Source organism: Ranitomeya variabilis, chromosome 2, assembly GCF_051348905.1.
Source record: "Ranitomeya variabilis isolate aRanVar5 chromosome 2, aRanVar5.hap1, whole genome shotgun sequence".
In the NCBI taxonomy this organism is placed as follows: Eukaryota; Metazoa; Chordata; class Amphibia; order Anura; family Dendrobatidae; genus Ranitomeya; species Ranitomeya variabilis.
The window spans coordinates 275027933-275052852 of NC_135233.1; the positions used below are offsets into that span (position 1 = coordinate 275027933).

General features: G+C 44.4%; 1 protein-coding gene across 2 annotated transcripts in view; it reads left to right on the plus strand.

The window, feature by feature from the left end:
- Nucleotides 1-24920, plus strand: part of LOC143805503 (diacylglycerol O-acyltransferase 2-like) — an 86894-nt gene that overhangs the window by 29774 nt on the left and 32200 nt on the right. Inside the window, exon 1 of one of the 2 annotated variants that reach the window (XM_077284949.1) lies at nt 3722-3991. The exons of the other annotated variant lie outside the window; for it this stretch is intronic. Within the exon in view, the coding sequence (XP_077141064.1) occupies nt 3952-3991 (40 nt within the window). The 5' untranslated portion in view covers nt 3722-3951. Of the gene's footprint in view, nt 1-3721; nt 3992-24920 lie in introns of those variants that run through there. 2 annotated transcript variants of the gene reach the window in all.

Genomic DNA, 24920 nt, shown 5'->3' on the forward strand with positions numbered 1-24920 from the left:
TGGGGGTGTAGTTTCCAAAATGAGGTCACATATTTGATGTTTCTGTTGTTCTGGCACCTCAGGGGCTCTGCCAATGTGACATGGCACCCTCAAACCATTCCAGCAAAATCTGAACCCCAATATGGCGCTACTTCCCTTCTGAGCTTTGCACTCAAAAGTAGTTTTCAACCACATATGGGGTATCGGCGTACGCAGGAGAAATTTCATAAATTGTACTGCTCATTCTCTCCTACTATCCTTTTTGAAAATCAAAAGCTTGGGGTGAAAGCAACAATTTAGTAGAAACAATTGTAACTTTACATTTACTCAGCTTAATGTTATACAATTCTGTGAATCGCCTGAGGATTAAAAATGCTCACTACATGTCTACATGAATTGCTCAAGAGTTTCCAAAATGGGGTCACTTGTGAGTGTTTCTGCTGTTTTGGGGCTCTGCCAATGTGACATGGCATCCACAATTTATTCCAGACAAAATTGTGCTCCAGAATTCTATTGGCGCTCCTTCCCTTTCGAGCCTTGCCGTGCACCCAAACAGTAGTTTTCCACCATATATGGGGTATTGATGCACTCAGGAGAAATTCCACAGCAAATTTTGAAGTCTATTTTCTCCTGTTACCTTTGTGAAGAAGAAAAATTTGGACCTAAAGTAAACTTTTTCCTAGAAAAATGATTTTTTTTTTTCATTTTCACTGCTCAATGTTATAAAATTCTATGAAGCCTCTGTGGATTCAAGCTGCTCACCACACCTTTAGATAAGTTCCTGGAGGGGTGTATTTTCCAGAATTGGGTCACTTCTGGAAAGTGATATGTAACTTACCGAGCTGCTTGCTGCCATTGTTATAACATTCTTGATTTTTTGGCTGCAGATCTACCAGTTCTCTGAATTCTGAGCTCTGTATAACTCCACCCACACAACTAATTGGCAGCTCTCTGTGTACACTGTGCATAGGCAGAAAGCTGCCAATCAGTGGTGGGTTGGAGTTATATAAAGCTGATGAACATGGAATACTACATGGCAGCAGTCCTCTTGAGGTAATCTCTTGCTGATAAAGTGATTTTCTCAAAATTAAATTAAGCAGTACAGTAAGTGAAATATCACTGTAATCTGGGTTTCTGCCCCTGCATCATGCAGCTTGCGGGTAAGAGAGCAAAATCCTGGTGACAGATTACATTTATTTGGAAAACCCCTAATTTTCATACAATGCCTTATTAGGCACAGCAAGTTAATGAAAATACTACAATATAAATTACTATATGGTGGCATGGTGGACCCTATATACTTGTATATGGAGAGTCCTTAGCTCCATATCTGATTGCGTTATCTCAGTCACTTTTCTAGCTCGTTTGTCTGTACTGTGCACATTTGGTATTGACATCATATGATTAAAGGTGTATTTCGACTAAAAACTTTTGTCACCTATCCACTAGATATGGGATAAATGTTAGTCAGTGCAGGGTGAAGAACCAGATCCCCAGCTTCTCCGCCATACAACTGCGTGAAAGAGGAGTTTGACTGTAGCGGTGGTCAAGCACTTCTTCTCCATTCACACCATATGGGAGTGACAGAAATATCTGAGTGCATTGTCATTTTTTATCTTTCCATGACACCTATGACTACATAAGGTTACAACCTTCAATTAGTTATGTGACTTTTTAATGCTCTGATATTAATTTTTTGAAAGGTGATTTACTGACCATATTAATTGACCCATTCGACTACCATACTTCAGGTTTGGATTGACGCCATGTTGTTGTGCTGATTTCCACTTTTCTCTAGTTTAGTTTAGAACCATTGAAAAATAGAAAACATACATGGCTTCGTACATAACAGATCATCATAAAGTCAACACACTGACTCTTGAAGCCCAAATATCTGGATGTGCAGGACACACTAATTGAACTAGAAAACCACAAAAAAAATAGTGTACTGGTCCAAAATCATGAAAAAAGTAGATTTTTATTAGAGATTTACATATAACTGGTCTTACATAACAGCAAAAGCTAAAATTGGCAATCACCTGCAAGCTGCAGTAGGAGGACAGAGCGGCACAAATACCCAATCAAAATTAGACCATGTATAATACCAAAAACCCAGGTGTCATATATTGAATGCATAGTAGCAGTATGCAATGCCTAAGAAGCATTCTACCCCACGTCAGAAACATTATATATAGACCAATGTCAGTAGGGCATACATTTGGTATAACAAATCACATACCTAGTAATAACAAGTAGTGCGCCGTGCTGTCTCCCACCCTCCCGACGTGCGTTTCGGATCAACCTTCCTCAAGGTGGGCGTGCCAAAGTTAAGATATCCCGTCCTTTTATAGTAAACACGATTAAATGGGTGCCAATCAGCAGTCACAACCAGAACATGTCTAATGACGCTGGTACACACGGGTCCATGTGACCAAGCGTCAGAGGGCGGCCGGAAGAGAATGAGATCCAGCACACATAGCGATCTGCGCATGCACAAGAAAATGCCGCGGCCATCTTGGTATAGGGAACAAAGTGCCCATACATATGAGGGTAAGTAAATGCCGAAGACATACACATAGGTGGCGCATACATGAAAATCGCACTACAGCAATCAAATTCAAAGATATGCCCACAGCTATAAAAATATAAAACAATAACCTATATGAAATCAAATAATAATCAAATCGCAAATATCAGAAACTGGGCACTAAATTATACAACGAGAAGTGCCTATTGTACCTGAAAATATACCTAGATCGTATAATTATTAAAAAAACATATGATTTGATATTACTTGTATTGTTTAAGATTATTGTACTTGTTTTTATTATGTATACCCCTCCTCCCATGTAAAGCACCATGGAATAAATGGCGCTATAACAATAATAATAATTGGGTATTTGTGCCGCTCTGTCCTCCTACTGCAGCTTGCAGGTGATTGCCAATTTTAGCTTTTGCTGTTATGTAAGACCAGTTATATGTAAATCTCTAATAAAAATCTACTTTTTTCATGATTTTGGACCAGTACACTATTTCTTTTGTGGTTTTTTAGAACCATGTGCTATGCTAAGAGGTCAGGGATTAGCATTGATAGTGATGAGCGAATGTGCTTGGATAAGGTGCAATCTGAACGTGCTCGGGTGCTAATCAAGTGACTTCAACATGCTTGAAAAATATGTTCTAGTCCCCACGGCTGCATGTCTCGTGGCTGTTCCACAGCTGCAGCACATGCATGGATTGCCTAATAATTAATCTCTGTCATTCAGCCGCGAGACATGCAGCCGCAGGGACTAGAACATATTTTTCGAGCACACCAAAGTAACTCGGTTAGCACCCGAGCATGAGATTGATAAGGTGTCATGAGCAAACTCGGATGACACCTTATCCCATCACATTCCTCATCATTAACAAGCAAGAAGGAAATATTCACTTTACCTTTATTTTACATTTTAATGGCGATCAGATTGTATTCGTTTTATTGAACACTTGGTATGGAGAGCTCCATTGCAAAATAATTACACTTTATTGCAATTTACATTTTTCCAAATCTCCGACATTACCAGATGTGACGATTAGGAGGAGGCCACTTGCCCCCTCCCATTCACCATCCCTGGGACATGCACTGATAAGGGCTTCAATTTGTTTTGGACTGAGTCCCATTAACCCCGGACCAAGGGCAGTGAAGTTTCATCATTACATGGACAGTTCCACTGTACAAAGCACAGGGTGAGACATCACAGGTGCTTACAATAGCGACCAGCTCGGTCCATGAACTTCTTTCAGATATGAAGTGGTTCTAAGTCATTGCAGCAGCAGCGGATTACCCTCAGGATAGACTGGATTCCATCTTTTTGGGATGCTTTAGCCAAGTGCAGCCTTGTTACCCCTCAGGCACATGGATGACGACTCCCACCAATAGAATAAGAAATCGCCAAAAGTGACAGCAAAAAGGACATCTTATCACTCAAAGCCATGAAAACAATCATAGCTGCGTATTCCAAGGATCTGCAGGGTGAGTCTCGGCAAGAATTCATTTCATATCATAGTACGTGGCAGATATTTTTTAAAAGTAAATCACTGATAGAAATCAGGTATATCATGTCTGATTGAGTGATTGTATCTCACCTAAGAAGAAAATATATACAGTCTACACACCCCTGTTAAAATTCCAGATTTTGTCCTATAAAACAAATCATACTAAGAAAAATCAATTTAAAACTTATGTCACCATGCTGCCTATGGCCGTGTAGAACATCCAAGACTCGACAATGCAAGTCAATGAGTGTAAGAAGAAAAAACGGATGGCACCCAGACCACCTGTATAGTGTCCAATATTTATGCACACATTTCAGAAGAACCAGGAAATTGCATCAGCCAAGTACACACACACAGCCAGAACCAGGTACGGACTGGGGCTGAAATTCAGTCCTGGCATTTGAAATCACACAGACCCATGTTGTCCCCGTCCCCAGATGAGATCTATTACTAATATTAACCTGGATGGAGGAAAGGAAGATTTACTACAAGACCAATATTTCTAATGATCCCCGTGGCTACTGGGTAAGTGACGGAGTCAGCGACTTTGTGCTCCATCACAACTCTTAACAGTATGGGAATCTTGAGAACACGCATACTGGTAACAACGTAGCAGACAAGGCGGCCCACGACCAGACCGGCCCTTCTGGCATTTGCCAGTTGGCCAGTCCGGCCCTGGCCAGAACGCTCCTGGCAACAAAGAGAAAAAAAACTATATAAAGATACAGCTAGATGGCAGAGAAATATTGGATATGTAAGTGTTAGATAGATAGATATCCTGCAGATCTTGGTTTCCTTGGGGCTCCTATGTTTGCTGGGCGGAAGCCCCAAGGAAACCAAGACAACACAGCAGTAACTGCAACTCTTCCCCTTCAAATATATCCCTTCCATTTCAAGTACCAAACGACACTGTGATAAAGAGACCCCTGTGGGTCGAAACGTCCTTACTTTGTCGTATACGTCAAAGTCACAATTAATTTTGTTTGTTCCCATGAAGTAAAGAAACTTGCATCACCAAAAAACACAGTGTGTGGTGAATCTCTCTAGCCTATCCTTAGGATAAGTTATGAATGTCTGATTGGATGTGTGACACCCGGCACACTCGGATATCAGCTGTTCCCGGTTAGAAGTGGTCAGAGCTGCTCAATTGCGGAACTGCACAGCACAGCTCCATCAACTGTATGCTATCCTCATCTGGGTACTGGGTATTCGCCCCTATGCGGATAAATAGGGGGTGGATGTGCAGTACCTGGCCGTAGTCAATATTCCCTTGGCAGAGCTGTGCTGTGCAAAACTGCAACTGAGCAGCTCTGGCCACTCATAATCGGCAACAGCTGATCGGCAGGGTGTTGGTTGTCGTACCCTGACCAATCAGAAATTGATGTCCTATCCTAAGGATAGGCCAGCAATGTTAAAGTCCCTGACAACTCTTTTAATGATTTGATGGAGAATGCTTATGTGTAACCGTGTGTATGCAAAGGTGGTGGAAACTGATGGATTGCTACCTGACACGCAAGGGTTAAATGTATTTTTGTGAACTTGTATTTGGTACAGGTATAATACCCCCTGGGGCTGTAGTTAGCTGGGACAGGGCTAACTGAATTGGCCAGCCCAGTTGGGGACGGGGAACTGAGTGCTAGTGACAGAGGCAGGAAGTGACAGGCAGGGCAACATTGGGTAAGCAGCAGGACTCGGGCTGCTAAGGACAACGTGAGTCTAATGTTCGGTGCAGTGGCTTCTCGCAAATACCCTTCCATATGATTCCATCCATAGCCAAGGGCAACCTCGAGATGGACGTCGGGGGCCAGGGGCACACTCAGCTTGTGAAGCTACAGGAAAAGATGGACTCAAATCACATGGGGCAGTAGGTATTTCAATCTAGATATACTGCTAGAGGTGAGGAAGATCCCCAAGGGCAAGGAAAGCCAGAGAGAGGGGACATGCCACCTATCCTGAGAACCAGGGCTAAAGTTGTATCTGGTACCTGTGGGAAAGATGACAACCCGTTGGGCCTTATCCTGTGTACCTGCCTGTAAATACTGTACAGACTGCCATTCACACAGTAAAAGTTTGGTTTTTATGAACCACATGTCTCCTGGATTATTTTCTGCCCTGGTTCCAGAAGAAGGATTCCTGGAGTCAGAAGAGGCCTGCAGGCCAGAAGTAAGTGGGAAGCTGTTATGACCCCAATGGCAGAGGGTCTCAGAAATAAATACTAAGTCTGCAAACACAAAAAAACAGCTCATAGGGCAGTGGTAACTGGGCTGACCGTATATCTAATCCTAGCACCACAAATAGCAGCAGCCGGGGAACGTGCCTATGTTGGTTCTAGACGTCTCGCGCCAGCCGGAGAACTAACTAACCCTAGAAGGGAAAAGATAGACCTTTCTTGCCTCCAGAGAAAAGACCCCGAAAGTTGGATACAAGCCCCCAACAAATAATAACAGTGAGGTAAGAAGAAAAGACAAACGTAAGAATGAACTAGGTATTAGCAAAGAGAGGCCCACTGACTAATAGCAGAATATAGTAAGATGGCTTATACGGTCAGCAAAAACCCTATCAAAATTTCCACGCTGGATATTCAAGAACCCCCGAACCGTCTAACGGCCCGGGGGGAGAATACCAGCCCCCTAGAGCTTCCAGCAAAATCAGGAATCACATTTAGTACAAGCTGGACAAAAAATAAGAGCAATGCAAATAACCAAAAAACAAGGAAGCAAGACTTAGCTTAATTTTGCAAGAACCAGGATCAGCAGACAGGAGCAAACAGAAAGATCTGATTACAACGATGCCAGGCACCAGACTGAGAATTCAGGAAGTTAATATAGCAACACCCCTGGACTAACGACCCAGGTGGGTGCCAAACTGAGGAAAGACAATCCCAGAGTCATATCACTAGTGACCACAAGAGGGAGCCAAAAAAGTCTAATTCACAACAGTACCCCCCCTTTAAGGAGGGGTCACCGAACCCTCACCAAGACCACCAGGGCGATCAGGATGAGCAGCGTGAAAGGCCCGAACTAAATCGGCCGCATGCACATCAGAGGCAACCACCCAGGAATTATCCTCCTGACCATAGCCCTTCCACTTGACCAGATACTGAAGCCTCCGCCTGGAGAGACGAGAATCCAAGATCTTCTCCACCATGTACTCCAACTCGCCCTCAACCAACACCGGAGCAGGAGGCTCAACAGAAGGAACCACAGGTACAACGTACCGCCGCAACAAAGACCTATGGAACACGTTGTGAATGGCAAACGACACCGGAAGATCCAAGCGAAAGGACACAGGATTAAGGATTTCCAATATCTTGTAAGGACCGATGAAGCGAGGCTTAAATTTAGGAGAGGAGACCTTCATAGGAACAAATCGAGAAGACAGCCATACCAAATCCCCAACACGAAGTCGGGGACCCACACCGCGGCGGCGGTTGGCAAAACGCTGAGCCTTCTCCTGTGACAACTTTAAGTTGTCCACCACATGATTCCAAATCTGCTGCAACCTATCCACCACAGAATCTACCCCAGGACAGTCAGAAGGCTCCACATGTCCCGAGGAAAAACGAGGATGGAAACCAGAGTTGCAGAAAAATGGCGAAACCAAAGTAGCGGAACTAGCCCGATTATTAAGGGCAAACTCAGCCAACGGCAAGAAGGTCACCCAATCATCCTGATCTGCAGAAACAAAACACCTCAAATAAGCCTCCAGAGTCTGATTAGTTCGTTCCGTTTGTCCATTTGTCTGAGGATGAAAGGCAGACGAAAACGACAAATCAATGCCCATCTTAGCACAAAAGGATCGCCAGAACCTGGAAACAAACTGGGATCCTCTGTCAGACACGATATTCTCAGGAATGCTGTGTAAACGAACCACATTCTGAAAGAACAAAGGAACCAGATCGGAAGAGGAAGGCAGCTTAGGCAAAGATACCAAATGGACCATCTTGGAAAAACGATCACATACCACCCAGATGACAGACATGCCCCGAGACACCGGAAGATCTGAAATGAAATCCATGGAAATGTGTGTCCAAGGCCTCTTCGGGACAGGCAAGGGCAAGAGCAACCCGCTGGCACGAGAACAGCAAGGCTTAGCTCGAGCACAAGTCCCACAGGACTGCACAAATGACCGCACATCCCGTGACAAGGAAGGCCACCAAAAGGACCTAGCCACCAAATCTCTGGTGCCAAAAATTCCCGGATGCCCTGCCAACACCGAGGAATGAACCTCGGAAATGACTCTGCTGGTCCACTTATCAGGAACAAACAGTCTGTCAGGTGGACAAGAGTCAGGTCTACCAGCCTGAAATCTCTGCAACACACGTCGCAAATCCGGAGAAATGGCTGACAAGATTACTCCCTCTTTAAGAATACCAACTGGTTCTGCGACTCCAGGAGAGTCAGGCACAAAGCTCCTTGAAAGAGCATCAGCCTTCACATTCTTTGAACCTGGTATATACGAGACCACAAAGTCAAAACGGGAGAAAAACAATGACCAACGGGCCTGTCTAGGATTCAGGCGTTTAGCAGACTCGAGATACATCAGATTTTTGTGATCAGTCAAGACCATCACACGATGCTTAGCACTCCTCAAATGCCCACTTCATGGCCAGCAACTCCCGATTGCCAACATCATAATTCCGCTCAGCAGGCGAAAACTTCCTAGAGAAAAAAGCACATGGTCTCATTACAGAGCAATCAGGGCCTCTCTGCGACAAAACGGCCCCTGCCCCAATCTCAGAAGCATCCACTTCAACCTGAAAGGGAAGTGAGACATCAGGCTGGCACAAAACAGGCGCTGAAGTAAACCGGCGCTTCAACTCTTGGAAAGCTTCCACGGCTGCAGGAGCCCAGTTAGCAACATCAGAACCTTTCTTGGTCATATCCGTCAAAGGTTTAACAACGCTAGAAAAATTAGCGATAAAACGACGGTAGAAGTTAGCAAAACCCAAGAACTTCTGAAGACTCTTAACTGACGTGGGTTGAGTCCAATCATGAATAGCTCGGACCTTGACTGGGTCCATCTCCACCGCAGAAGGGGAAAAAATAAAACCCAAAAAGGGAACCTTCTGTACTCCAAAGAGACACTTTGAGCCCTTAACAAACAAAGCATTCTCACGCAAGACCTGAAACACCATCCTGACCTGCTCTACATGCGAGTCCCAATCATCAGAAAAAAACAATATCATCCAGATAAACAATCATAAATTTATCCAGATACTTCCGGAAAATATCATGCATAAAGGACTGAAACACTGAAGGAGCATTAGAGAGCCCAAAAGGCATCACCAAGTACTCAAAATGACCTTCGGGCGTATTAAATGCAGTTTTCCATTCATCTCCCTGCTTAATGCGCACAAGGTTGTACGCACCACGAAGATCTATCTTGGTGAACCACTTGGCACCTTTAATCCGGGCAAACAAGTCCGACAACAGAGGCAAAGGATACTGAAATTTAACAGTGATTTTATTCAGAAGCCGATAGTCAATACAAGGTCTCAAAGATCCGTCCTTCTTGGCCACAAAAAAGAATCCCGCACCAAGAGGGGAAGAGGATGGACGGATATGCCCCTTCTCCAGAGATTCCTTGATATATGAACGCATTGCGGTATGCTCAGGTACAGACAGATTAAATAGTCTTCCCTTAGGAAATTTACTACCTGGAATCAAATCTATAGCGCAGTCACAGTCCCTATGAGGAGGCAGAGCACTGGACCTGGACTCGCTGAATACATCCTGAAAATCAGACAAATACTCAGGAACTTCCGAAGGAGTAGAGGAAGCAATAGACACACTTGTAATCAAAGTCTGGACATTCATGTCTGCAGCAAGCATAAGCCACTCAGAGGTAAAGGGGAGGAAGAAAGAGAGGAAAAAAAAAAAAAAACTCAGAATTTCCTTTCTTATTATCCCACTTCTGCAATGCATTAAACATTCAATGTTGGCCTGGCATACTGTTATGACCCCAATGGCAGAGGGTCTCAGAAATAAATACTAAGTCTGCAAACACAAAAAACCAGCTCATAGGGCAGTGGTAACTGGGCTGACCGTATATCTAATCCTAGCACCACAAATAGCAGCAGCCGGGCAACGTGCCTACGTTGGTTCTAGACGTCTCGCGCCAGCCGGAGAACTAACTAACCCTAGAAGGGAAAAGATAGACCTTTCTTGCCTCCAGAGAAAAGACCCCGAAAGTTGGATACAAGCCCCCAACAAATAATAACAGTGAGGTAAGAAGAAAAGACAAACGTAAGAATGAACTAGGTATTAGCAAAGAGAGGCCCACTGACTAATAGCAGAATATAGTAAGATGACTTATACGGTCAGCAAAAACCCTATCTAAATTTCCACGCTGGATATTCAAGAACCCCCGAACCGTATAACGGCCCGGGGGGAGAATACCAGCCCCCTAGAGCTTCCAGCAAAATCAGGAATCACATTTAGTACAAGCTGGACAAAAAATAAGAGCAATGCAAATAACCAAAAAACAAGGAAGCAAGACTTAAGGCCCCGTCTCACATAGCGAGATCGCTAGCGAGATCGCTGCTGAGTCACAAGTTTTGTGACGCAACAGCGACCTCCATAGCGATCTCGCTATGTGTGACACGTACCAGCGACCAGGCCCCTGCTGTGAGATCGCTGGTCGTGTCGGAATGGCCTGGACCTTTTTTTGGTCGTTGAGGCCCCGCTGACATCGCTGAATCGGTGTGTGTGACACCGATACAGCGATGTCTTCACTGGTAACCAGGGTAAACATCGGGTTACTAAGCGCAGGGCCGCGCTTAGTAACCCGATGTTTACCCTGGTTACCAAAAAAAACAAACAGTACATACTCGCCTTTCGGTGTCCAGGTCCCTTGCCGTCTGCTTCCTGCTCTCACTGACTGCCGGCCGTACAGTGAGAAGTGAGAGCACAGCAGTGACGTCACCGCTGCGCTCTGCTCTCACTGTACGGCCGGATCTCAGTCAGAGCAGGAAGCAGACGGCAAGGGACCTGGACACCGAAAGGCGAGTATGTACTGTTTGTTTTTTTTGGTAACCAGGGTAAACATCGGGTTACTAAGCGCGGCCCTGCGCTTAGTAACCCGATGTTTACCCTGGTTACCTGGGTGCTGCAGGGGGACTTCGGCATCGTTGAAGACAGTTTCAACGATGCCGAAGTCGTTCCCCTGATCGTTGGTCGCTGGAGAGAGCGGTCTGTGTGACAGCTCCCCAGCGACCACACAGCGACTTACCAACGATCACGGCCAGGTCGTATCGCTGGTCGTGATCGTTGGTAAATCGCTTAGTGAGACGGGGCCTTTAGCTTAATTTTGCAAGAACCAGGATCAGCAGACAGGAGCAAACAGAAAGATCTGATTACAACGATGCCAGGCACCAGACTGAGAATTCAGGAAGTTAATATAGCAACACCCCTGGACTAACGACCCAGGTGGGTGCCAAACTGAGGAAAGACAATCCCAGAGTCATATCACTAGTGACCACAAGAGGGAGCCAAAAAAGTCTAATTCACAACAGGAAGCACCACATACCTAGCAGCACACAAGGACTGAGACACTCCTTGTCTGTAGGATGCCAGAGAGAGTGGGGACCAAAGCTCACCCACGACTACCTTGCTTGGGCATCTTACATTTACATCAGAGCTTGTCTTATAAGAAATGTTCTTACAGCGTTCACAACGCTTACTACTGCAATTGTAGGATCCTTTAAATGTAGAGAAGAATTCAGCAGACTTATTTGAGAAAAAGGGCCCCACAATTTGTTATGCAATTTCTTCTTACCCCATAAGTGGCTGGAATCTACTTTTTGGTCGTAGAGTGTGACTTGGATAGGAAGCTGCTATATTTGACTTTAGGAGTGCAATTATTATTGGAATTTCTTTAGCAGAGCCCATTGTCACAAGTGTGTCATGCCAACCTTTGAGATCTGGGGGTAGAAGATCACTGCGTATTGTGAATCGCAGATCTTCCATTTAGCCTGTGTATTTGGATCCCATATTAAATTAATTTGGATTCCTTTGGCATATAAGAGGTTAACCCCTTCATGACCCAGCCAATTTTGACCTTAATGACCTGGCCGTTTTTTGCAATTCTGACCAGTGTCCCTTTATGAGGTAATAACTCAGGAACGCTTAAACGGATCCTAGCGGTTCTGAGAGTGTTTTTTCGTGACATATTGGGCTTCATGTTAGTGGTAAATTTAGGTCAATAATTTCTGAGTTTATTTGTGAAAAAAAAAGGAAATTTGGCGAAAATTTTGAAAATTTAGCAATTTTCACATTTTGAATTTTTATTCTGTTAAACCAGAGAGTTATGTGACACAAAATAGTTAATGAATAACATTTCCCACATGTCTACTTTACATCAGCACAATTTTGGAAACAAATTTTTTTTTTGCTAGGAAGTTATAAGGGTTAAAATTTGACCAGTGATTTCTCATTTTTACAACAAAATTTACAAAACCATTTTTTTTAGGGACCACCTCACATTTGAAGTCAGTTTGAGGGTTCTATATGGCTGAAAATACCCAAAAGTGACACCATTCTAAAAACTGCACCCCTCAAGGTGCTCAAAACCACATTCAAGAAGTTTATTAACCCTTCAGGTGTTTCACAGCAGCAGAAGCAACATGGAAGGAAAAAATGAACATTTAACTTTTTAGTCACAAAAATGATTTTTAGCAACAATTTTTTTATTTTCACAAGGGTAAAAGGAGAAACTGGACCACAAACGTTGTTGTCCAGTTTGTCCTGAGTACGCTGGTACCCCATATGTGGGGGTAAACCACTGTTTGGGCACACGTCGGGGCTTGATAGGGGTGTTACAGCGGTTTCACTTACACTCCAGGAAGCAGGCATTGATAGGAACACACACGATCTCTGCATAGACCTCTTGAACCTGGTACTTAGGGAGAATTTCTTCCTTTTCGAGGACGATTTCTTTGTACAGACATGCGGTACCGCTATGGGGTCCAATGTGGCCCCAGCGTACGCAAACCTGTACATGGACCACTTCGAGAGGGAATATGTATATGCCAACCCCAGTTTTCAACAAAACGCATTAGTCTGGTACAGATATATCGACGATATATTCTGTATCTGGCAAGGGAACCATACCAGCCTACAGACCTTCTATGAGACTATTAACACCGTTCGTCCGGAGCTTACCTTCACGCTTACTTACCACAACAGTGAAGTCACCTTCTTAGACACCAAAGTCCTTAAAAATTCCTTGGGTAATCTAAGCACTGACTTATACTCTAAACCAACTGATTGCAATAGCCTTTTACTTTACAACAGTTGCCACCCCAAGTCCACAAAAAATAGCCTCCCTAGGTCCCAGTTTAAAAGGGTGTCTAGAATTGTTTCAGACCCGGATCTGAAAGCCACCAGACTACAAGAGATGTCAACTAAATTCAAGGCCCGTAACTACCCCACGGATCTTCTTGAAACTGAATCCACTAAAATTCTCAATGAAAAAGAAGACGATACGTCTAGAATTAAAAACCCCAGACTCCCATTTGTACATAGTCACCACCCCACTATGCGCAGGGTACACAATCTTATCAGGGCACATTGGCCACTCTTGAATAGAGCATACCCCACGATTCCTATATTTAAGGAACCCCCCCTGATGTGTACAAGAAGGCCTAAGAACATAAGGGATAGAGTCGTCAGGGCGGATTTGGGCACTCTTAAAACACCGACACATAGAACACTCACAGGCCAGAAACGTACAGGGACCTTCCCATGTTTGGGATGTATGAGCTGCTCGAATGTGATTAAGGGCAACGAAGTGGTACACCCAAGGACAGGTAAATCCTACAAAATAAAGGACTACTACATGTGTGAAACAAACTTTGTGGTGTACATCATCAAGTGCCCCTGTGGGTTACTTTATGTAGGGGAGACCACCCAAGCGGTTAGAGATCGTATCTCTAACCATAAATCTACTATTTGGTGTGGTAAAGTTTGGCTCCCCCTCCCCTTTCACTTCAAAGAGGCCAACCACAACATAGCACAACTCAGATTCCAGGTCATAGAAAGGGTTCCTCGTCCTAGACGAGGAGGGAATCATATCAAACTATTGAAACAGCGTGAGACCTTTTGGATCTACACACTTGACACTCTACATCCACGTGGCTTGAACCGCGAGATAGACTGGCTAACTTAATCTTTCTCCCATATAGGCCAATTGACTTTTTGCACAACCAACCTCTATGACAAACGCGTTCTGGATGGTAAGACGCATACCCCTATAGCCTCCTTTATAAGTTTCCTTACATCAGTTCATATTTTTATTTTTTTCATTTTTTATTCTTATTTATATTTATTTTTATTTATTTTTATTTCTAATTTTTACCCAATTAATTTTCCCTATATGGTTCATTTTCATTTTTACCTTGGTATTCAATCCATAATATCCGATTAATAACTAAATCATTCCCTCCCTTCGTACCATTATCCCCATTTTTCTTTTACTTTTTCATTTCTTCTTTTTATTTCCGTTATTTCATTTCTTTTCTTTTCCTATTTATTTCGTTTGGACTCCTACCATTATTTAGTGTATTTATGTTATATATATTAATAGTGTTGTGTGCCTTGGTGTGTACCTATAAGATGGTCCGTTATTGTCTAATCCTTTTTTCCCCCCGTTCTTTAAGACATAAGTCAACCAGACAAGTCACCATTCCTTTTTAGGCACACTTACAGGCACCCTTATATATGTCATTAACATCTATGGCCATAAAGACATTTAGGTACTAGATCTCTTCCTCCAGTTCATTACACTCTAAGTAGTGTGGTATACACGGGCGTCGGACTGACTCAAACATGGGGCCACATAACATCACGCCTAGGCGCTCCCCCTCCAACTAACACACACGAGCGTTCTGCCCGACACGGTACAGGCGTCACACTAGAGACGCAGGCGCTGTACACAGGCGCCTAGCATGGGGTTTTGTGCGCAAGCGCCAGGCTACACTTCACAGCGGCAGAAGCGTTGCTTCTGCGCAGGCGCCGGCGTCCCCTGGCACTTCCGGTCACATGACCGGCCGGGGAGCTGGATTTAACGCCGGACACCATACACCTCATTCAGCGGTTCCTTTGCCTAGACACAGGATTGTGTCGGCCTCCCCCACCACGCCACCAACGCGTACGCCTCGCCTGCACCTCTGAAACGTGAGACCACGGAGTCACCACCAGATAAGTGTCTTGCCATTTTGGGAATCTTTCATAGCATGTATTATTCTCCCCCCACAGAGACGAGGTTGTTTTACCCACTGGCAGCATATCATATTCCCAGGGAGGGTCTCCTGTATGTACCCATTGGGTCACGTACTTACCAACGCAGCACAGGTATCTAGTGGAGCCATGCCATATATGTATCAGCCCCACTGACTATTCACCTCACAAGGTTATGTATCTTCCACTCTGTTCTGCCTACAGCACCAGATCCCTATGTGATCTTGAGGGCATATGAGAATACACGGGATGACCAGTACCTGATCTATAATTTTGCCCACTGTATCTACAGGACAGGTATTACTATGTCTCTATACTTCACAACCCCGTTGGTACACATGATTTATGCCTCATACTCACACAAGTATGTATATTTTAAATAACAGGATCTGTTCCAGCCGCGGATACGGCTCTTTTGCACGGACATACGTTATTTAGCGTTCCAGCTAGGTCAGTGTCTTGCTTTGTATTTGCTACACGGGCACTATACGGGTTGCTTACACCATATAGATACTACCGAAGGGACGCTTGGCCCATACCACCTGTTAAATATTATCAAGGTCTTGGTTAGCCCGCTGTCTGGTGATGTGTAGTCTTAGCTGCTATCTCATGCTACATTGTTCCCTTTAGGTATATCGCCATATCATTGTATATAACTCAACACAATTTAAAGGATCCTTCCTTAAATGCAAGAGAAATTCAACAGGGTATGTTCTTCCTCCAGTACCGTTGTTTGCAAATGTTATGTCTTCTTCCCTCTTCCTATACAGTCCGCCTTTTCTGTATATTCCAGTTGTGCAGAATACGTTACCGTTTGGTCGTTACATAGTATGCCCATCGACAGCTCATCGACTTTTGATATGGATTCTTTGCTCTTTTATGTATATTTGTATATATGTATATGTTTACCTGTTTTGTAAATATATTTTTTTGTTTCTTTGCTTGTTACAGCGGCTTTTGTGAACAAGGCCACGAGTTGGCCGAAACGTCAAATTCGCCTAGTATCTTATCCTCTTCAATTCGAATAAACTTTTCAATTTATGCATCTAAAAATCATACGAGTGCAGTGATTTTTCTGACTTTATGATATATGGGATCAAAACATCCCGTTCACTAGCACTGCAGACTACATCAATTGAGTGCTGGCTTTGATTTCTTCTCTACAGTTATCTAGAAGCATAGTGAGCACTTTAAACCCTCAGGTGCTTCACAAATCGATCCGTAAAAATGAAAAAGTACTTTTTTTTCACACAAAATTTCTTTTAGCCTCAATTTTTTCATTTTCCCATGGGCAACAGGATAAAATGGATCCTAAAATTTGTTGGGCAATTTCTCCTGAGTACGCAGATACCTCATATGTGGGGGTAAACCACTGTTTGCGTGCACGGCAAGGCTCGGAAGGGAAGGCGCGCCATTTGACTTTTTGAATGGAAAATTAGCTCCAATCGTTAGCGGACACCATGTCGCGTTTGGAGAGCCCCTGTGTGCCTAAACATTGGAGCTCCCCTACAAGTGACCCCATTTTGGAAACTAGACCCCCCAAGGAACTTATCTAGATGCATAGGGAGCACTTTAAACCCCCAGGTGCTTCACAGAAGTTTATAACGCAGAGCCGTTAAAATAAAAAAATATTTTTTTTCCTCAAAAATGATTTTTAGCCCAGAATTTTTTAATTTCACAAGGGTTACAGGAGAAATTGGACCCCAAATGTTGTTGCCCAGTTTGTCCTGAGTACGATGATACCCCATATGTGGGGGTAAACCACTGTTTGGGCGCACGGCAGGGCTCGGAAGGGAAGGCACGCCATTTGGCTTTTTGAATGGAAAATTAGCTCCAATCATTAGCGGACACCATGTCGCGTTTGGAGAGCCCCTGTGTGCCTAAACATTGGAGCTCCCCCACAAGTGACCCCATTTTGGAAACTAGACCTCCCAAGGAACTAATCTAGATGTGTGGTGAGCACTTTGAACCCCCAAGTGCTTCACAGAAGTTTATAACGCAGAGCCATGAAAATAAAAAATAATTTTTCTTTTCTCAAAAATGATTTTTTAGCCCAATTTTTTATTTTCCCAAGGGTAACAGGAGAAATTGGACCCCAAAAGTTGTTGTCCAGTTTCTCCTGAGTACGCTGATACCCCATTTGTGGGGGCACACCACTGTTTGGGCACACGTCGGGGTTCGGAAGGGAAGTAGTGACGTTTTGAAATGCAGACTTTGATGGAATGCTCTGCGGGCGTCACGTTGCGTTTGCAGAGCCCCTGATGTGCCTAAACAGTAGAAACTCCCCAGAAGTGACCCCATTTTGGAAACTAGACCCGCAAGGGAACTTATCTAGATGTGTGGTGAGCACTTTGAACCCCCAAGTGCTTCACAGAAGTTTACAACGCAGAGCCGTGAAAATAAAAAATAATTTTTCATTCCTCAAAAATTATGTTTTAGCAAGCAACCCCAATTTTTTATTTTCGCAAGAGTAACAGGAGAAATTGGACCCCAATAGTTGTTGTCCAGTTTGTCCTGAGTACGCTGGTACCCCATATGTGGGGGTAAACCACTGTTTGGGCACACGTCGGGGCTTGGAAGGGAAGCAGTGACGTTTTGAAATGCAGATTTTGATGGAATGGTCTGCGGGTGTTACGTTGCATTTGCAGAGCCCCTGATGTGCCTAAAGAGTAGAAACCCCCAGAAGTGACCCCATTTTGGAAACTAGACCCCCAAGGAACTTATCTAGATGTGTGGTGAGCACTTTGAACCCCCAAGTGCTTCACAGAAGTTTATAACGCAGAGCCGTGAAAATAAAAAATAATTTTTCATTCCTCTAAAATTATGTTTTAGCAAGCAATTTTTTATTTTCGCAAGGGTAACAGGAGAAATTGGACCCCAATAATTGTTGCCCAGTTTGTCCTGAGTATGCTGGTACCCCATATGTTGGGGTAAACCACTGTTTGGGCGCACGGCGGGGCTCGAAAGGGAGGGAGCACCATTTGACTTTTTGAACGCAAGATTGGCTGAAATCAATGGTGGCGCCATGTTGCATTTGGAGACCCCTGATGTGCCTAAACAGTGGAAACCCCTCAATTCTAACTCCAACACTAACCCCAACACACCCCAAACCCTAATCCCAACTCTAGATATAACCCTAACCCCAACACACCCCTAACCACAACCCTAACCCAACACACCCCTAACCCTAATCCCAACCCTAACCCTAATCCCAACTCTAACCACAACCCTAACCCCAAAACACTCCTAACCCTAACCACAAGCCTAATCTTAACCCTATTTCCAACCCTAGCCCTAATTCCAACCCTAACTCTAATTCCAACCCTAACCCTAAGGCTATGTGCCTACATTGCGGATTCGTGTGAGATTTTTCTGCACCATTTTTGAAAAATCCGCAGGTAAAAGGCACTGCGTTTTACCTGCGCATTTACCCCGGATTTCCAGTGTTTTTTGTACGGATTTCACCTGCGGATTCCTGTTGAAAAGCAGGTGTAAAACGGAATCCGCACAAAAGAATTGACATGCTGCGGAAAATGCAACACAGCGTTTCCGTGCTGTATTTTCCGCACCATGGGCACAGTGGTTTTGGTTTTCAGTAGGTTTACATGGTACTGTAAACCTGATAAACTGCTACGAATCCGCAGCAGCCAATCCGCTGCGGATCCACAGCCAAATCCGCACCATGTGTGCACATAGTCTAATCTAACCCTAACTCTAGTTCTAAACCTAATTCTAATCCTAACCCTAGCCCTAACCCTAACCCTAGTGGGGGAAGAAAAAAAAAATATATATATTTTTTATTTTTATTATTGTCCCTACCTATGGGGGTGATAAAGGGGGGGTTCATTTACAATTTTTTTATTTTGATCACTGTGATAGGTTTTATCACAGTGATCAAAATGTACCTGGAATGAATCTGCCAGCCGGCAGATTCGGCGGGCGCACTGCGCATGCGCCCGCGATTTTGGAAGATGGCGGCGCCCATGAAGAAGACGGATGGACACCGCAAGGCTCGGTAAGTATGAGGGGGGGAGATCGGAGCACGGGGGGGATCGGAGCACGGGGGGGTGGATCGAAGCACGGGGGAGCGGACCACAGTACGGGGCAGAAAGGAGGACTGGGGAGGCGATCGGTGGCGGTGGGGGGGGCAGATTAGGTTTTCCAGCCATGGCCGATGATATTGCAGCATCGGCCATGGCTGGATTGTAATATTTCCCCATTTTCATAGGTGAAATATTAAAAATCGCTCTGATTGGCTGTTTCACTTTCAACAGCCAATCAGAGCGATCGTAGCCATGGGGGAGTGAAGCCACCCCCCCCGGGCTGAAGTACCACTCCCCCTGACCCTGCAGATCGGGTGAAATTGGAGTTAACCCCTTCACCCGATCTGCAGGGACGTGATCATTCCATGACGCCACATAGGCGTCACAGATCGGATTGGCACCGACTTTCATGACGCCTACGTGGCGTCAAAGGTCGGGAAGGGGTTAACAACCATTTCTATGCTGGTCAAAAACATTCAGCTTCTGATCTGGTTGTTAACTCTTCCTATAAAACCTGGCCAGACCCTCTCTGTCCTGCTAGTGAAAGCTCTGCTTCCTTGCTATTAGGAGACGCTGTGCTGAATAGGCGTTTATTGTTGCTATTGGAAATTCGTCTTCCTGGGCTGTGTGCTAAAGCTAAGTAATTGAAGTTTGGAGTTGGAGTTGTGATGTTCTGTAGGTTGCAGTTATACATGTGTTTATCTCCTGTTCCCTTTTCCCATTTAGTTTATTCCTCCCTGTCCCTATCCCCCTCCCTATTGTTGGTTAGTGGTTTTGTATGATAGAGGTTTTCTGTTATCCCTGCTTTGTCTTTGTCTCTGGTTTTATAATATTGGGTCCTCGAAATAACAAATATTTTTACCACTAAAATGTTATATTAGCTGCAAATGTTTCATTTTCACAAGGGATAAAGGGTAAAAAAGGACTGCAGAATTTGTCATGCAATTTCTCTTACATGCAGCAATATGCCATATGTGATTGAAAACTACTGTTTGGCAACACAGCAGGGCTCGGCAGGGAAGGAGCGCTATCTGACAGATTTTGCTGGAATAGATTGTGGGTGCCATTTACTGAGTCCCCAATGTGTGAAAACTGCAGAAACCCCCCCCCCCCCTCCCCAAAGGGACCCTATTTCGGAAATTAAACCCTACACTGAATTGATCTGATGAGGCAGTGACTATTTTGGTCTCATGTGAGTTTTCCAGAAAAAAAAGCATTAACTGGATGTTGCAGAATGAAAAATGGCAAATATAACATGTTAGTGCCCAACATTATGACCAGCTTGTGTTTCTGGAGGCATCAACCCTGTAATTTATTCTCGCTACAGTAATGCTATAGACGTGGACACTGAAGGCGGTTCAGACACAATGTGAAGGATTTGAGAGAGCAGATTCTGGTGGACTAGTTTTTATGTGTTATTTTACTTTTTCTGAGACTTTGTCCTACCAGTATTGTGGAAACTCCTTATGCTTAGGATTTTGTTTGGCCTCTGCTGGTGTAATGAAGAATTTGGCACTTGTTGGGGAATATGCATAAGACCCTTTTCACACGTCCGTTTTTTATGTCCATATGAGGTCCGTTTTTTAAGGACCGCAAATACAGACACAATCACACCCATTGTATTCAACAGTGGTGCTCCCATTTCAGGTTTTTCACATGGACAGTTAACTAATGAATAGTTTTATAGGTTGGGTCGTTCTGGATTCGGCGATACCAAATACGTGTACTTTATTTGTTTTGATTTTCATTACATAAATATATGTATTTACTGGATGAATAATTTTTAATTTTCTTTTCTTTATTTTGTGATTTGCTTTTTAAATATTTGTACAATTTTTAAACTTTAAAAAAAAATCTTTTTACCTTGTTTCAGGATGGAACATCATCTTTCCTTGCCTTGGTCGCTGATCTAATACTCTGTAATGGATTTCTGGGCATTAGATCAGAGTCTCGTAGACAGGGAAGAGGCGTGGCAGCTCCTGCTCAGAGCTGGAGCTTACAGTCCACCATACTTGGGTGACCCCATGGCCATCTTTTGGCCCACGGTCACCATGGAGGCCATTGGCACAACACAATCGCAATAGCGTTGTGCCGATTGGAGCAGAGAACATGCTCACTCCCTCTGCTATGCCAATCGATGTTACTGTTACTATTTACAATGGCCTCACAGGGGTTAAACGCCCGTGATCGGCACTAGCACCGATCGTGGGCGTTGTTGCAGTGTGTCAACTCTTGTATAGCTCTGACACCCCCTTTTGTTTGTCCTGTGAGCCTACGCGATCATTATGCCATACATGTACAACAGGTTGCGGGAATGCAGTGCCATGCATGTACGGCAGATGGGACGGGGTTAAAATTGCTCTAAAACTCATGGTGTAACACCTTGAGTAAGGGTGCTATATTCATGAGAAATATGTAGGCGATATTTCTTATGGGCAGTCCTTAGATGTTACCATGATATTCTAATCTACTATATAATTGTCTAAGGGTCACTTACGTCTTTCTGTCTGTCCTTCTGTCTGTCTGTCTGTCTGTCTCGGATATTCATTGCTTGTGGCCTCTGTCTGTCATGGAAATCCAAGTCGCTGATTGGTCGCGGCAAAACAGCCACAACCAATCAGCGATGGGCACAGTCCGGCGGCAAAATGGCCGCTCCTTCCTCCCAGCAGTCAGTGCCTGCTCCATAATCCCCTCCAGTCAGCGCTCACACAGGGTTAATGGCAGCGCTAACGGACCGCGTTATGCCGCGGTGTAACGCACTCTGTTAACACTGCTATTAACCCTGTGTGACCAACTTTTTACTATTGATGCTGCCTATAAAAAGATCTAATGCTAAAAATAATAAAAAAAATAAAAAATCGTTATATACTCACCATCCGTCGGCCCCCGGATCAGGAACAGGCCTTCCCCGCTCCTCGCGACGCTCCGGTGACCGCTCCATGCATTGCGATCTCGCGAGATGATGACGTAGCGGTCTCGCGAGACTGCTACGTCATCTGTTGTGAATTTGCTTTTTGCTCCCTCTAGTGGTTACTAGTTTTTTGACTCTGGTTTTTCTGTCACTCCTTTTATCCGCACCTGGGTCGTTAGTTAGGGGTGTTGCTATATAAGCTCCCTGGACCTTCAGTTCAATGCCTGGCAACGTAGTTATCAGAGCTAGTCTGCTGTGCTCTTGTCTACTGATCCTGGTTCCAGTTATATCAGCTAAGTCTGCCTTTTGCTTTTTGCTATTTGTTTTGGTTTTGTATTTTTGTCCAGCTTGTTCCAAAACTATATCCTGACCTTTGCTGGAAGCTCTAGGGGGGCTGGTGTTCTCCCCCCGGACCGTTAGACGGTTCGGGGGTTCTTGAATTTCCAGTGTGGATTTTGATAGGGTTTTTGTTGACCATATAAGTTACCTTTCTTTATTCTGCTATCAGTAAGCGGGCCTCTCTGTGCTAAACCTGGTTCATTTCTGTGTTTGTCATTTCCTCTTACCTCACCGTCATTATTTGTGGGGGGCTTCTATCCAGCTTTGGGGTCCCCTTCTCTGGAGGCAAGAAAGGTCTTTGTTTTCCTCTACTAGGGGTAGCTAGATTCTCCGGCTGGCGCGTGTCATCTAGAATCAACGTAGGAATGATCCCCGGCTACTTCTAGTGTTGGCGTTAGGAGTAGATATATGGTCAACCCAGTTACCACTGCCCTATGAGCTGGATTTTTGTATTCTGCAGACTTCCACGTTCCTCTGAGACCCTCGCCATTGGGGTCATAACAGTTTGCCAGGCCAGTATTAAATGTTTAATGCATTGCAGAAGAGGGATTATAAGAAAGAAGATTCTGAGTTTTTTTTTTTCTTCTTCCCCTTTACCTCAGAGTGGCTATGCTTGCTGCAGACATGAATGTCCAGACCTTGATTACAAGTGTGGACCAGCTGGCTACTCGTGTGCAGGGCATACAAGACTATGTTATCAGAAATCCTAGGTCAGAACCTAAAATACCGATTCCTGAACTGTTTTCCGGAGACAGGTTTAAGTTTAGGAATTTCGTGAATAATTGTAAATTGTTTTTGTCCCTGAGACCCTGTTCATCTGGAGATTCTGCTCAGCAAGTAAAAATTGTTATTTCGTTCTTACGGGGCGACCCTCAGGATTGGGCTTTTTCGCTGGCGCCAGGAGATCCGGCATTGGCTGATCTTGATGCGTTTTTTCTGGCGCTCGGTTTACTTTATGAGGAACCCAATCTTGAGATTCAGGCAGAAAAGGCCTTGCTGGCTATGTCTCAGGGGCAGGACGAGGCTGAAGTGTATTGCCAAAAATTTCGGAAATGGTCCGTGCTGACACATTGGAACGAGTGTGCACTGGCCGCTAATTTTAGAAATGGCCTTTCTGAAGCCATTAAGAATGTTATGGTGGGTTTTCCCATTCCCACAGGTCTGAATGATACTATGGCACTGGCTATTCAAATTGACCGGCGGTTGCGGGAGCGCAAAACCGCAAATTCCCTCATGGTGTTGTCTGAACAGACACCTAATTCGGTGCAATGTGATAGAAAAACCGCAAATTCCCTCATGGTGTTGTCTGAACAGACACCTGATTTAATGCAATGTGATAGAATCCTGACTAGAAATGAGCGGAAAATTCATAGACGCCGGAATGGCTTGTGCTACTACTGTGGTGATTCTACACATGTTATCTCAGCATGCTCTAAACGTATAGCTAAGGTTGTTAGTCCTGTCACCGTTGGTAATTTGCAACCTAAATTTATTCTGTCTGTAACTTTGATTTGCTCACTGTCATCTTATCCTGTCATGGCGTTTGTAGATTCAGGTGCTGCCCTGAGTCTCATGGATCTCTCATTTGCTAAGCGCTGTGGTTTTACTCTTGAACCATTAGAAAATCCTATTCCTCTTAGGGGTATTGATGCTACACCATTGGCTGCAAATAAACCGCAGTATTGGACACAGGTTACCATGTGCATGACTCCTGAACACCGCGAGGTGATACGCTTCCTGGTTTTACATAAAATGCATGATTTGGTTGTTTTAGGGCTGCCATGGTTACAGACCCATAATCCAGTCCTGGACTGGAAGGCTATGTCAGTCTCAAGTTGGGGCTGTCGTGGTATTCATGGGGATTCCCTGCCTGTGTCTATTGCTTCTTCTACGCCTTCGGAAGTTCCGGAGTATTTGTCTGATTATCAGGACGTCTTCAGTGAGTCTGAGTCCAGTGCACTGCCTCCTCATAGGGACTGTGACTGTGCTATAGATTTGATCCCAGGCAGTAAATTTCCTAAGGGAAGACTGTTTAATCTGTCGGTACCTGAACATACCGCTATGCGTTCATATATCAAGGAGTCTCTGGAGAAAGGACATATTCGTCCGTCTTCTTCCCCTCTTGGTGCGGGATTCTTTTTTGTGGCAAAAAAGGACGGATCTTTGAGACCTTGTATTGATTATCGGCTTTTAAATAAGATCACTGTCAAATTTCAGTATCCTTTACCGCTGTTGTCTGACTTGTTTGCCCGGATTAAGGGTGCCAAGTGGTTCACCAAGATAGACCTTCGTGGTGCGTACAACCTTGTGCGCATTAAGCAAGGTGATGAATGGAAAACCGCATTCAATACGCCCGAAGGTCATTTTGAGTAC